The 12,254-nt window shown below is 43.4% G+C and overlaps 1 protein-coding gene across 2 annotated transcripts in view; it reads right to left on the minus strand.

Annotated features, from left to right (window-relative positions):
* Positions 1-8,038, minus strand: part of LOC307123637 (integrin alpha-M-like) — a 55,165-nt gene extending 47,127 nt beyond the window's left edge. For both annotated transcript variants that reach the window (XM_079812253.1, XM_079812252.1), the window contains exon 1: positions 7,877-8,038. In XM_079812253.1, coding sequence (XP_079668379.1) covers positions 7,877-7,952 — 76 coding nt within the window. In that variant the 5' untranslated portion in view covers positions 7,953-8,038. The remainder of the gene's footprint in view (positions 1-7,876) is intronic.
* Positions 8,039-12,254: the final 4,216 nt, after the last annotated feature.

Raw genomic sequence — 12,254 nt, forward strand, 5'->3', positions numbered from 1 at the left:
AGATTGGTCTGTAGTTGCTCAATATGGAGTTATCCAGATTTCTTTTTTTCAGGAGAGGCTTTACTACTGCGGTTTTAAGGGAGTTTGGAAAAGTCCCAGAAAGAAGTGAGGCGTTTACCACTTCTTGGAGATCTGCTTCTAAACAGTTAAACACACTTTTGAAAAAAGAAGTGGGGAGTGTGTCAAGGGCGCAGGTAAAACTTTGCTAAAATTTTACCAAAGGCAGTGAGTTTGAGTCCCAAATCTCCACTTCAGCAGCTTTACATACAGTTTATTCATATATTATCCACATTACTTATGAAATATTTTATTCCTAAAATCATGGTGAAAAACATATTTTTATGGGTTGGCTGTTGAATGTACACTGTACCTGCGAAATTTACGGTAAAATAACGGCAGCTGTCTCCCTAAACATACCAATTACAGAAAACCATCTGGATTTTTAAGTTTTCAAAAACAGCACTTAGTATGATTTAAGCAGTTTTCTTCATGGGGACCAAAACATGTCCCCACAATGTAGGGTTTACCAGGACCACACACACACACACATACACACACACACACACACATTTTGCACATGTGAAAGCATTCCAATAGCATGGCGAGACGCACTATAACTCTGGCGGTCTCTGGCACAGAGGACAGATTGGTGGCCTGACACATAATTAGATCCCGTCTCACTCCCTGACCTTCATCCGGCCCTTGAGCAGGTCTGTATGCAGACACACTCCAGCCTGACCTGCCACCGTGTACACCTTAATACCAAAGCTGAAGTTGTCCTACACTTCCTGGTGGGTAAAGATGATAGCTCGCGTGGCTCTTCCACCAATATTGACAAGTAGTTCGACACTTGGAGGCGGAAGACATAAGCACAAAAGGATTTATTCCACAATCTCTAACCCCGTCGTAAAGGATATGCTTTGCTAAGCAGGAACCATTCACAGAGTTTGCTCCGACAATATTGATATTTAATCTGGCCACAGGACGAGTGATAACCTCCACAAGCTCCTCATAAGAAGGGGCCGACTCCTCTGAGCGGCATAGTGTCAGCACAAGCCTTCACTTGGAGCGGAAGGAACCGCAGAGCGTGTGAGAAAGCACTGGATCTAGCAACTGAGGGCTGAGACAAGGCTGGGTTTTACCCCTTTTCCACCGAGGCAGTGCTGGTCACAAATCGGTTCTTTGTCTTTCCACACCCAAAGCACCAGCTCCGAACCAGAAAAAGTGGTTCTTAAGTAGCACCAAAACATTGCTGGTCTAGAAGTAAGAACCGCTTGGGCTGGGGCTGGGGGTGGGGTTACCGTGACGAACAAGACCAACACAAACTTGAGATCCGCCATTTTTAAAATAGCAGCTAATAGAGCTAATAGCGGCTCGATTGTAATCTCTGTCTATACAAATCACGGCGAGCTGCACGAATGCATTGGATTCGCTGTGTTTTGATGCCAATGTAGGATCGTAAAGCCATGAGCATCAATAGTAACACAATGCTCGCCATTGGGTTTTTTTATAATTAGTATTTTATTAAGTTTTTGATCATCACTATTACATTATAATCAACATTGTAGTCAACTTTACAATTGACATCTTAACATGTATCCCATAGTGATGATACATTTTAAATGTAAACAAATAAAAAGAATAAGCAAAAAGGAATAATAACAATCATATAAAAATACATAAAAAAGTAAAATAAATAACAGAAAACAAACAAAAAACAGAACAAATCAAATGTACATTTTTCAACAAGCACCACATTCTCATCTAGTAGCAATATATTGCATGTATTTTCCCCATTTCGCCACATATTTTTCTGCTCTGTCATTAATATTGAAAATTATTGAAATTTTGTCGTATGATGCCACTTTTGCCAATTCCGTGCTCCATTCCTTGAAAGAATGCTCACCTGGGTTCTTCCAGTTTCTCATTATTATTTGTTTTCATACCATTATACTAGTCTGAATAAAGTCTGCTGCTCCACAGTTCGATGTCATCTGTGGATCATTTAAAACATACAACCTCGGACAGAACTCCAGACCAGTCCGGGGAATGTTTACAATACGATCATGAATCTTTAGCCAAAAATTCTGAATCATGGGACATTCCCAGAGCAGATGAAAAAGAGACCCTTCTGAACTGCAACACTTCCAGCAGTCTGCATTAGAGATTGAGATTCAAGTTTATTGTCATTACACATGTACAAGTACAATGTAACGAAATGAAGTTTGGAGCAAGCCTCCGAGCCGCAGCTATTTAAAGCGCCGCCACATGCTCTCCAGAAATAAAGAAATGCAGATTGCTAAGCATACATGCAAACATTACATACATAGTACACACAGTACACGTGGTCACGTGATGGTATTTTTTGTTGGGAATAGTAAGGGAGATAGGAAGGAGGAAAGGGGAGGCAGACGGTTGGATGGGGGCAGGGATGGGGGTGAGGTGTGTATGATGCGAGTAAGAGTCTTGAAGCTTCCTGTGTTGTGTGAGAATGTTAGCCATAACTTAAGATGTTTTCAAAGTTCAGTTCTGTGGCTTGTCCTTGAAAGGAGATATGGCCGTGCACAGGGAACGAAAGCAAGATAGCAGGACCCAGCTGTCAAGCTGACCTCCCAACCGAGAGATAGGGACAGGCTGGACGTTGGGATGAGGGAAAATATCTTAATCCATTTAGCTGATCTTCGGTAATTTTCCAGGCCATAATCAATCAATCCGTTCTGATCCTCAGCGTCAGTGGCGAGCGTCCGGTTCATGAATGGACCTGGACATTTCATCCAATTTCATGGTCAGACCAGACATACTGCGTAGCAGTTCACTAGCCTGACCCCCGATGGAGCCCACTCTTCCCTGCGTCTCCGCAGTCCGGGCTGAGATGTTACGATACAGCTCCTCAATCTGTGTCACTCTTTGATCTAATACCTTCAGTCGGTCACACACATCCACAAAGCACTCTTTAATTTCCACAGACAGCGGCTGCGTGAATTTACTGGCAGCTGTCTTACCAATTTTCCGATAGGTCAGGGCAATCCCAAGGCCGAGAAATAGGAACCCCACTATCATAATGCCAATTATGAATAAATCTTCAATATCCTCCACGGACAGGACTTCCAGGCACAGGACTTGCCAGCTGTTCCAGGCGTCCCACATGTAGCCCTCGGGGAAGGTCCCGTCCGGGCAGGTGGGTTCTCCCGGAGTACCCTTCCTCAGTGAGAAAATCTTGTCAATCGCGCTGAGAGACCAGTTAATTAATTCCATTTCAGTATTTTCAGGAGTCCAGCAAGCAGGGAGTCAAGAAAAAAAGACAAAAAGATCAGCGCCAAAGCAGAGCGGGGAGCAGATAGAAGGCACGTCTGCTCTGTATGAGATCAGGAAGTGGAATTATCTCTCAGCTTCAGCCTAAACAGCCGAGTCTTTAAGAATCTTAAATTGGATGAATCTAATTTTAATGTCGCTTGAAACCCTCTTAATATTTTCACAGATACGATCCCACTCTTTATGTGTGACATCAATGTTCAAATTTGCCGACCAAGTTAACATTGTTGCATATGATATGGTAACTGTCTGTTGAAATAACATTGCATAAAAATTAGCAGCCTCATGCCCCAAACCCATTATTTTCGTAGTCTAATTGCCAATTGCTGCCAATGGCAGCAATTAGCAGGTGACGCATTTGAAGATACTTCCAGAAATTATTTCTGGACAAATTGTATTCACCAGCTAACCTTTCAAATGACTTTATATTATCCCTCGCATACAGGTTTGCAAGTGTAATAATTCCTTTTTCTACCCAATCTTTCATTGAAGAGAATGTTTATTAATACGTAAGGTTGGATTGTTCCAAATACAAGATTCAGAATTAAGATAGACATTAATATTAAAAGCTTTAGAAAACTTCTTCAACACATTACAGAGGTTGGATATGGTAGGGTGAGATTTTAATTTGGAGGGTATATTGCTAGATAAAGCATTTATAGGGGAAAGTGGTGAGAATAATCTCTGTTCAATCTCGAACCAGGGAGGAGCTCTCTCAGGTGGCAGTGTCCACTGAGCTATATGTCTCAAGCAGAAGGCATAATGATACAGGGCTAGTTTAGGGAGGCCCATGCCACCCTTATTGATTGGTACCTGTAGCCTTTCAAATTTTATCCTTGCACGTTTACCATGCATGCAACGCTCGCCATTGTTGATGGAAGGCTTATTGGAGATGCTCCGGTGCTGTGCAGACCGATCATCGTATGACATCCGAGTACAGCGAGAGCAGACGACTCCTTATGCTTTTGATTCACTCATGCTGTGTTTTGATATCATACGTTGATCATCTGCACAGCGCTGATGCATCTCGAACCAGCCTGATGTGTGTGTGTTTCCCGCTGCCTCGCTAGCATTGCTCTGAAAGATGAGACGTATACAGTGACGTAAGACTGGCTCTGTGGCGCCTCTCTAGCCCGTGGAAAGGCAAACCGGTTCTAAGAAGGCTCCTCAGTCGAACCAACTCTGAACTGGCCCTAGCACTGGCTCTGAACTAGCACTGGTTCATTCTGGTGGAAAAAGGGTATTTATCAGATGTTTCAAGTGGACCAAAAATATCCCAAAAATTACTGCTATTACTATCTTTGTGGGGACATTAGGTCCTCAACGTAAGAAATACCAGGTACACACACACAGACACACCCCATCACCTCAAAATTAAAAGAAAACTGAAATTAACACAGTAGACTCATATTATTAAGTATATTTAATTTTGTACATGCGTCAGAAGTGCTGAAAGTTTACGTCTGATGTGGGTTTCAGAATTAGGTGTGGCAAAATGGCTCAATAGCGCCACCTACAAAATTGTAATTATGCGCCGTTCGAGCTACATTTCACATCCAAGAATGAAATTCGGTAGACACATGTAACAGCCCAACACCTACAAAAAACACTCTGGGTGCAAAATATGAAAACCAACAGAGATTCCAAACTCCTCCTAGAGATTTAATCAGAACAACATCATATTTGGTCAGTCTAATCTAAAGGCCTTAGTGATGTTAAATTGTGAAGATCTTGAGTTTTCCCTGAAGTAAGGTGACGCATTGCTGCCACAAACATAGGGGCAGTCGTGGCCTATTGGTTAGAGTAGGGGTCTCCAAACTCAGTCCTGGAGGGCCACTGTCCTGCAGAGTTTAGCTCCAACCCCAAATAAACACACCTGAACCATCTAATCAGTGTCTTACAAGGCCCTAGTAACAAATTAATTACCTGGTTCAGGTGTGTTTAATTGGGGGTTGGAGCTAAACTCTGCAGGACAGTGGCCCTCCAGGACCGAGTTTGGAGACCCCTGGGTTAGAGACTCGGACTTGTAACCTGAAGGTTGCGGGTTTGAGTCTCAGGTCCGGCAGGAATTGTCGGTGGGGGAGTGAATAACCAGCGCTCTCCTCCACCTTCAATACCACGACTGAGGTGAGACCCTTGAGCAAGGCACCGAACTCCTAACTGCTCCCCGCAGCAATATGGCTCATATTTCTCAATATGAAACATATTTTTCTCGTTAAAACGACATGTATTTTCTCCTAATAGGACATGTTTTGTATAGTGATGTGTGTATAAATGTCTGTATCACATTAGAGAATTCATATAGCCCATGTGCCTTTGTCACACTTCCATGTTTGAAAAGCAGAAGCAAGCTCAGCATAAAATAGGCTCTTCCGCTGCCTGTATCAGTGGCAGTGTCCATAGCACAAAAGTGTTGTAATTTATTGATGTAGTCTACAGTTCATAACAGATAGCCATGGTTAAGATGCCATGGACTGCTCATGATTAGCTTCAGTGGCGTAACTTTAACCTAGTAGGCTAAATAACGGACCCCGGTGCAGCCACACAAATCATAACTATCTGTAATAGGCCTACTGTAATTAAGACATATATTCCAAAAAATTATAAAAAACAGAAAGACGCTATAGTTTCAGCCTTAGGCTACTCGAAGGCCGCGGAAACATGGCCAGTGGGTTTGTTACGCACGTCAATTCATTCCCGGCGTTCCTGGTTTGCTTCTTATTTATTAAATTAATGGGCAATTAGTTGATGAAACCAAAAATTCACGAAATTCACTTTAAAGAAAGACTTACTATTAAACAAAACTCAATAAAAATCATGTCTGACTCCATGTCCTTGTCCACTCCATGTCTCCAGACATATTGCGCGTCTTTGCCTATATCTTAGGCTACTCATGCAGACGTGCCTGCGCATTTTTTCCTTTCAAACTTTTCAAGTTTTTTTTTACCACTTCGTTATTTTGGTTTGTAATTTCGTTTGTTGGAAATATTAACTAAATTTAGAAATGCTTTTGAAATTAAAAACTTTGCGTTTAATAAACAAAATTATTTTTTGATTAGCGTTTGGAGTGGAATGCATGCAAAGTGGAGTGCATGAAAAATAATCTGTTCCCTGAATCCAGAGCCTTTGTTGTTATTGTGAGTTTACACAAATAAAAGTAGACCTTTTATAGTTTATAATTATGTCTTGAACTTCTCTGTTTGGCTAAAAATGACGGACTATTGTGAGTTGTTTCCTGTCATAAAGAAAAAAATGTGCGGGCGCTTTCGTCGGACAGGGGGTTAAAGAAAACGTAGCCTATTTAGTTTCATAGTTAGGCTATATGTGAAAATATAAGCCTATTATATTTTTTTTTTTTTAAATGTCATATGTTGATTATGGAAAGTGAGCACCATGAGTACGGCGCGCAATATGTCTGGAGACATGGAGTGGGTTCAGACATGATTTTGTTTTATAGAAAGTCTTTCTTTAAAGTGAATTTCGTGAATTTTTGGTTTCGTCAACTCATTTCCTGTTTATTTGATAAATAAGAAGCAAACCAGGAACGCCGGGAATGAATTGACGTGCGTAACGAACCCACTGGCCATGTTTCCGCAGCCTTTGAGTAGCCTAAGGCTGAAACTATAGCGTCTTTCTGTTTTTAAATTTTTTTTTTAATACATGTCTTAATAAGAGTAGGCCTATTACAGATAGTTATGATATGTGTGGCTGCACCGGGGTCCGTTATTTAGCCTACTAGGTTAAAGTTACGCCACTGAGGCTAATCATGAGCAGTCCATGGCATCTTACCCATGGCTATCTGTTATGAACTGTAGACTACATCAATAAATTACAACACTTTCGTGTTATGGGCACTCCCATGGATACAGGCAGCGGAAGAGCCTATTTTATGCTGAGCTTGCTTCTGCTTTTCAAACATGGAAGTGTGACGAAGGCACATGGGCTATATGAATTCTCTAATGTGATACAGACATTTATACACACATCACTAAACAAAACATGTCCTATTAGGAGAAAATACATGTCGTTTTAACAAGAAAAATATGTTGTTTTAATGACATAACATCTCGTTATTACGACATAATTGAGTGGAAAAAATAATATGTATGTGGCAGCAATGCGTCACCGTACCGAAGGGTGTGTCCGTGGTGGCCTCACAAAGTCTGATGTTTCGCCGTGACACAGGAAGCTGCTTTAACTAAGGCATACAATGTCCGATACGCCCCAAACTTCACATGTTTGATAATAGTCCTGGCCTGAAGACATCTACATGGCAATATTCAGTTATAGTCATAGGAAATGTGGCACATCAAAATTACTTTGCTGTATTTCTCCTATATTTATCAGCTTGATTATCAAATAAGCTTATCAAAGCATGTCGCCCACTATTCATCGTTTTCCTGAGGCCACCGGGTGGCGGTGGCCCCGGGTGCGAGGGCCCTTTCATCACTGCTTGCAGCTTTCATTTCATATAATGTTCATTCATAGTAATTACTGACTGAAGGAAACCTAACAAAATGATGATGTACTTTCTTATAATTTGTATCTTGAGGGCATCTCTTACCCCACATGAACAGAATCCAGCCGCGCGTCTCCATCCTGCTGCTGCTCGTCTGTGTGACACACATCTTCCTGTTCATTTCTTCATGACAAACTCATTTCCTCATTAACACTGTGTTTCTCACCCTCGCAGGGCGTGTGTGTGTGTGTGTGTGCGTGTGTGTGTGTGTGTGTGTGTGTGTGTGTGTGTTGTCCTGACTCGTGATGGTTCTCCGGCAGTCGAGATAGAATCGCATCGGATGGTGTTGACTGAATGAATGTCCTCTTTCGCTGTAACTTTAACTATGGTGTTATTTAGACATTCACATGCATCAACAATGGTGACATGCTTCAGGCCAGCACACAAAACTCAATCACATGAATCAATTCTGCAGCTGAATTATTTTACTATTTAGATATTTTTGATTGTCCCCATTGTTGAGGTTTGTATGATGAGTGTGGATGTTGCCAACCATCATCCCATATTTACAGGGGGGGGGGGCACAAAATAGTTAATTTTATGCTCAAAATCGCACATTGTAAACTAATTCAAAATACACTAATACACTATGCCACTGCAAACATCTCATAATCTGATCATTATTCCAGCACACTAACACATGTTCTCTTCCAACAGGAACGTTTAGTCAACCAGAGCACAATGCCATAAAAACACTAACTCCAGATGGATTTACAGGAACGCCATTATTTCATGTGTCAGGTCTGCCCTTATACAATAACAGTATATTGTATTGATCATAGATTCTGTTTCGCACTGCAGTTTCTTCTACATTTTCTTTTTTGGGGGGGGTTTAGTACTCTCTGAAACATGGCCTGTGGCAGCATACAGACAAAAACACAGACTGAAGGTGGATGATCTTCCAAACACACTGGCTGTAGTCTCATGTGTCCTGAACTTTCCATCATCCACAGTCTACATGTTCTGCAGTGAGGAGCTACTGGACAAGCGGGGCATAAGAAGGGGCTGTGGTGGATGTCCAACCCGGCCCACATCCAAGTGTGATGTCAAAGACGCCAATGCCGCCCTGCATGTGATTTTTAAGATTGTATTGGTCTCATCAATCACAGTAGAGACTGCCTTTACACCAAACTCTTTTCCCTAAAACTACCCGTCACTGTAACCAAGGAAATTAGCTGCAGGGCGGGATTTCTGCCGTCACACTTGGATGTGGGCAGAGTTGGATATCCACCGCAGGCTGCAGCGAGCCCTACTTGATTCCCTCTCACAGGTGCTTTTGACCTGAGCTGGTCACGGCCCTCCAGACCTCCAGATGGAGCCCTCAAGCTCAAACCGGTGCGCCCATTAGGGAAGGTCACCAGGGTACACGAGCTGCACAACAGACGCGGGGCGGGACGCAGTTCGTGTACGCTGCGCACCGCCCCCTAGATAATTTTTTAGGGGGAGGAGGTCCCGGGCCCCGCAGCGGGGGCCCGCAGACCTAAACCTGCGGATTTGCAGCAGCAGCGCTCAGTGTCTAACATTACATCTGGAGCCCTACATGAAAGCAGCAATCATGCGGGTACCCGGGTAAATTTAAATAAATGTATATTAATATTGCATCACATAATGCTCGGGGATTGCGCGTTGGTCATAGTGAAGCAGACAAATCACGTCGCTTTGTGGTGGATAAACTATTGGAGACCTGTGATGTACTGTGTGTTCAAGAGACTTTTCTACCTAAGCAGGAATTGGAAAGATTGAACACTCTTCATAAAGATTTCTACAGGGCAGGTTGAATCTACCACTGACATGGGCACTGAAATAGTTTGTGGCAGAATATCTGGCGGTGTTGCCCTTTTATGGCACAAAAAGTTTGATCAGCTAGTTAACGTGGTCAGATTGGATGTTGACTGGGCTATAGGAATTGAGTTCAGTTGTGGTGGAAAAAAGTTCATCATTCTGAACATCTATACATCCTATGAGTGTTCCAAAAATGAAGATGAATATCTCAACAGGTTGGCTTGTGTTATGTCTTTTATTCAGGATAATGCATCTACATGCTTTTTTATTGTGGGTGACATGAATGCAGATGTTTCTGATGGTGGCTCTGTATTTGGCAATCATTTAATACAGTTCTGCTCTGATAATGGTTTGATTCTCTCCATAAAATTGCAGTTACCTGATAATAGCTATACTGATGTCACAGGTCGGGGGTACGGTGGCACCGCGCCGACCGACCTCCCCGTTAACCCCTTGGCAGTGCCCTTCCGAGGAGCTACCCCACAGCCCAGAGACGACAGACGATAGAGTAACAATTTAAAAGACTTTATTATTTAAAAGATTCTATAGTTAGAAGCTGCTCCGAAGGTGGACAGATGGTAAGTATCTGGACGCCCAGGTCAAGTCCGTTGGTGGGCGAGTATGGCACTGGGAGCTCAACGGGGGTGCTATTTACCGTTGTTCTCTATCTCACAGGAGCGGGATTCTGCCAGCCAAGTAGACACTACTACCGGAGGCGGGAATTCTTCCGGGGATGGGCCGGAACCGGCAAGGGAAGGACAGGAAAGTGGCAGCACTAATTCCCCAGCAACAGTTGGATGCAAGTGAATACACTGACGTTGGGCGTCTGTTCCACAGGATCGGCCTGGACCACGGCCGGGAAGGATCGTCGACTCGGGCAGAAATGGCACTACAAGAAGCTCGGGACAGCGTCAATGTGGGTAAGTAGCTTTATCCTCTATTTTTCGGCTTTTATGTTTCAGGATGAATGCAACAGCATGAAGGGAAGAAACATTCAGTATGTTCAGTGTGACTTCAAAGGAGTGTACTCACAAAGGGCGTTCGGCTGTGGTGGCTCCGCATAGGAGGCAGTACTTTAGGCTGCGGTGGCTCAGCATAGAAGACCGTGCTTTAGATGGTGGTGGCTCAGTATAGCTTTCAGTGCAACAGCATGAAGCGAAGGGACATTCAGAATGTTCAGTGTGACTTCAAAGAAGAGTACTCACAATGGGCGTTCGGCTGCGGTGGCTCAGCATAGAAGACAACACTTTGAACTGTAGTGGCTCAGCTTATAGGTATCAATGCAACAGCATGAAGAGAGGAGACATTCAGAATGTTCAGGATAACTTCAAAGAAGAGTACTCACAATGGGCGTTCGGCTGTGGCGGCTCAGCATAGAAGGCAGTACTTTAGGTGGTGGTGGCTCAGTATAGAAGACAACACTTTAGACTGTAGTGGCTCAGCGTAGAAGACGGCGCTTTAGATGGTGGTGGCTCAGTATAGAAGACAACACTTTAGACCGTAGTGGCTCAGCATATAGGTATCAATGCAACAGCATGAAGAGAAGGGACATTCAGAATGTTCAGTGTGACTTCAAAGAAGAGTACTCACAATGGGCGTTCGGCTGTGGCGGCTCAGCATAGAAAGCAGTACTTTAGGTGGTGGTGGCTCAGTATAGAAGACAACACTTTAGATGGTGGTGGCTCAGTATAGAAGACAACACTTTAGACCGTAGTGGCTCAGCATATAGGTATCAATGCAACAGCATGAAGAGAAGGGACATTCAGAATGTTCAGTATAACTTCAAGAGAGAGTACTCACAATGGGCGTTCGGCTGTGGCGGCTCAGCATAGAAGGCAGTACTTTAGGTGGTGGTGGCTCAGTATAGAAGACAACACTTTAGACTGTAGTGGCTCAGCATAGAAGACGGCGCTTTAGATGGTGGTGGCTCAGTATAGAAGACAACACTTTAGACTGTAGTGGCTCAGCATAGAAGACGGCGCTTTAGATGGTGGTGGCTCAGTATAGAAGACAACACTTTAGACTGTAGTGGCTCAACATATAGGTATCAATGCAACAGCATGAAGAGAAGGGACATTCAGAATGTTCAGTATAACTTCAAGAGAGAGTACTCACAATGGGCGTTCGGCTGTGGTGGCTCAGTATAGAAGACAGTACTTTAGGTGGTGGTGGCTCAGTATAGAAGACAACACTTTAGACTGTAGTGGCTCAGCATAGGAGACGGCGCTTTAGATGGTGGTGGCTCAGTATAGAAGACAACACTTTAGGCTGCAGTGGCTCAGCATAGAAGACGGCGCTTTAGATGGTGGTGGCTCAGTATAGAAGACAACACTTTAGACTGTAGTGGCTCAGCATATAGGTATCAATGCAACAGCATGAAGAGAAGGGACATTCAGAATGTTCAGCATAACTTCAAGAGAGCGTACTCACAATAGGTGTTCGGCTGTGGTTGCGTTCAACTTAGACGCTTGGATCCTCCACCCATCGAAACGTTATTGTTGCAGTTCTTTTCCTCGCTGCAGCACTGTACTCCACCCCACACGTGCAATCACCGCAATCTCACTCTCATTAATCGTGCAAAGTTCAGCAGACACCGCAATATCACTCCAATTCCCCCAAAACTGGAACACTGCTCAAATCC

This window comes from Gobio gobio, assembly GCF_949357685.1.
Source record: "Gobio gobio genome assembly, chromosome: 3".
In the NCBI taxonomy this organism is placed as follows: domain Eukaryota; kingdom Metazoa; phylum Chordata; class Actinopteri; order Cypriniformes; family Gobionidae; genus Gobio; species Gobio gobio.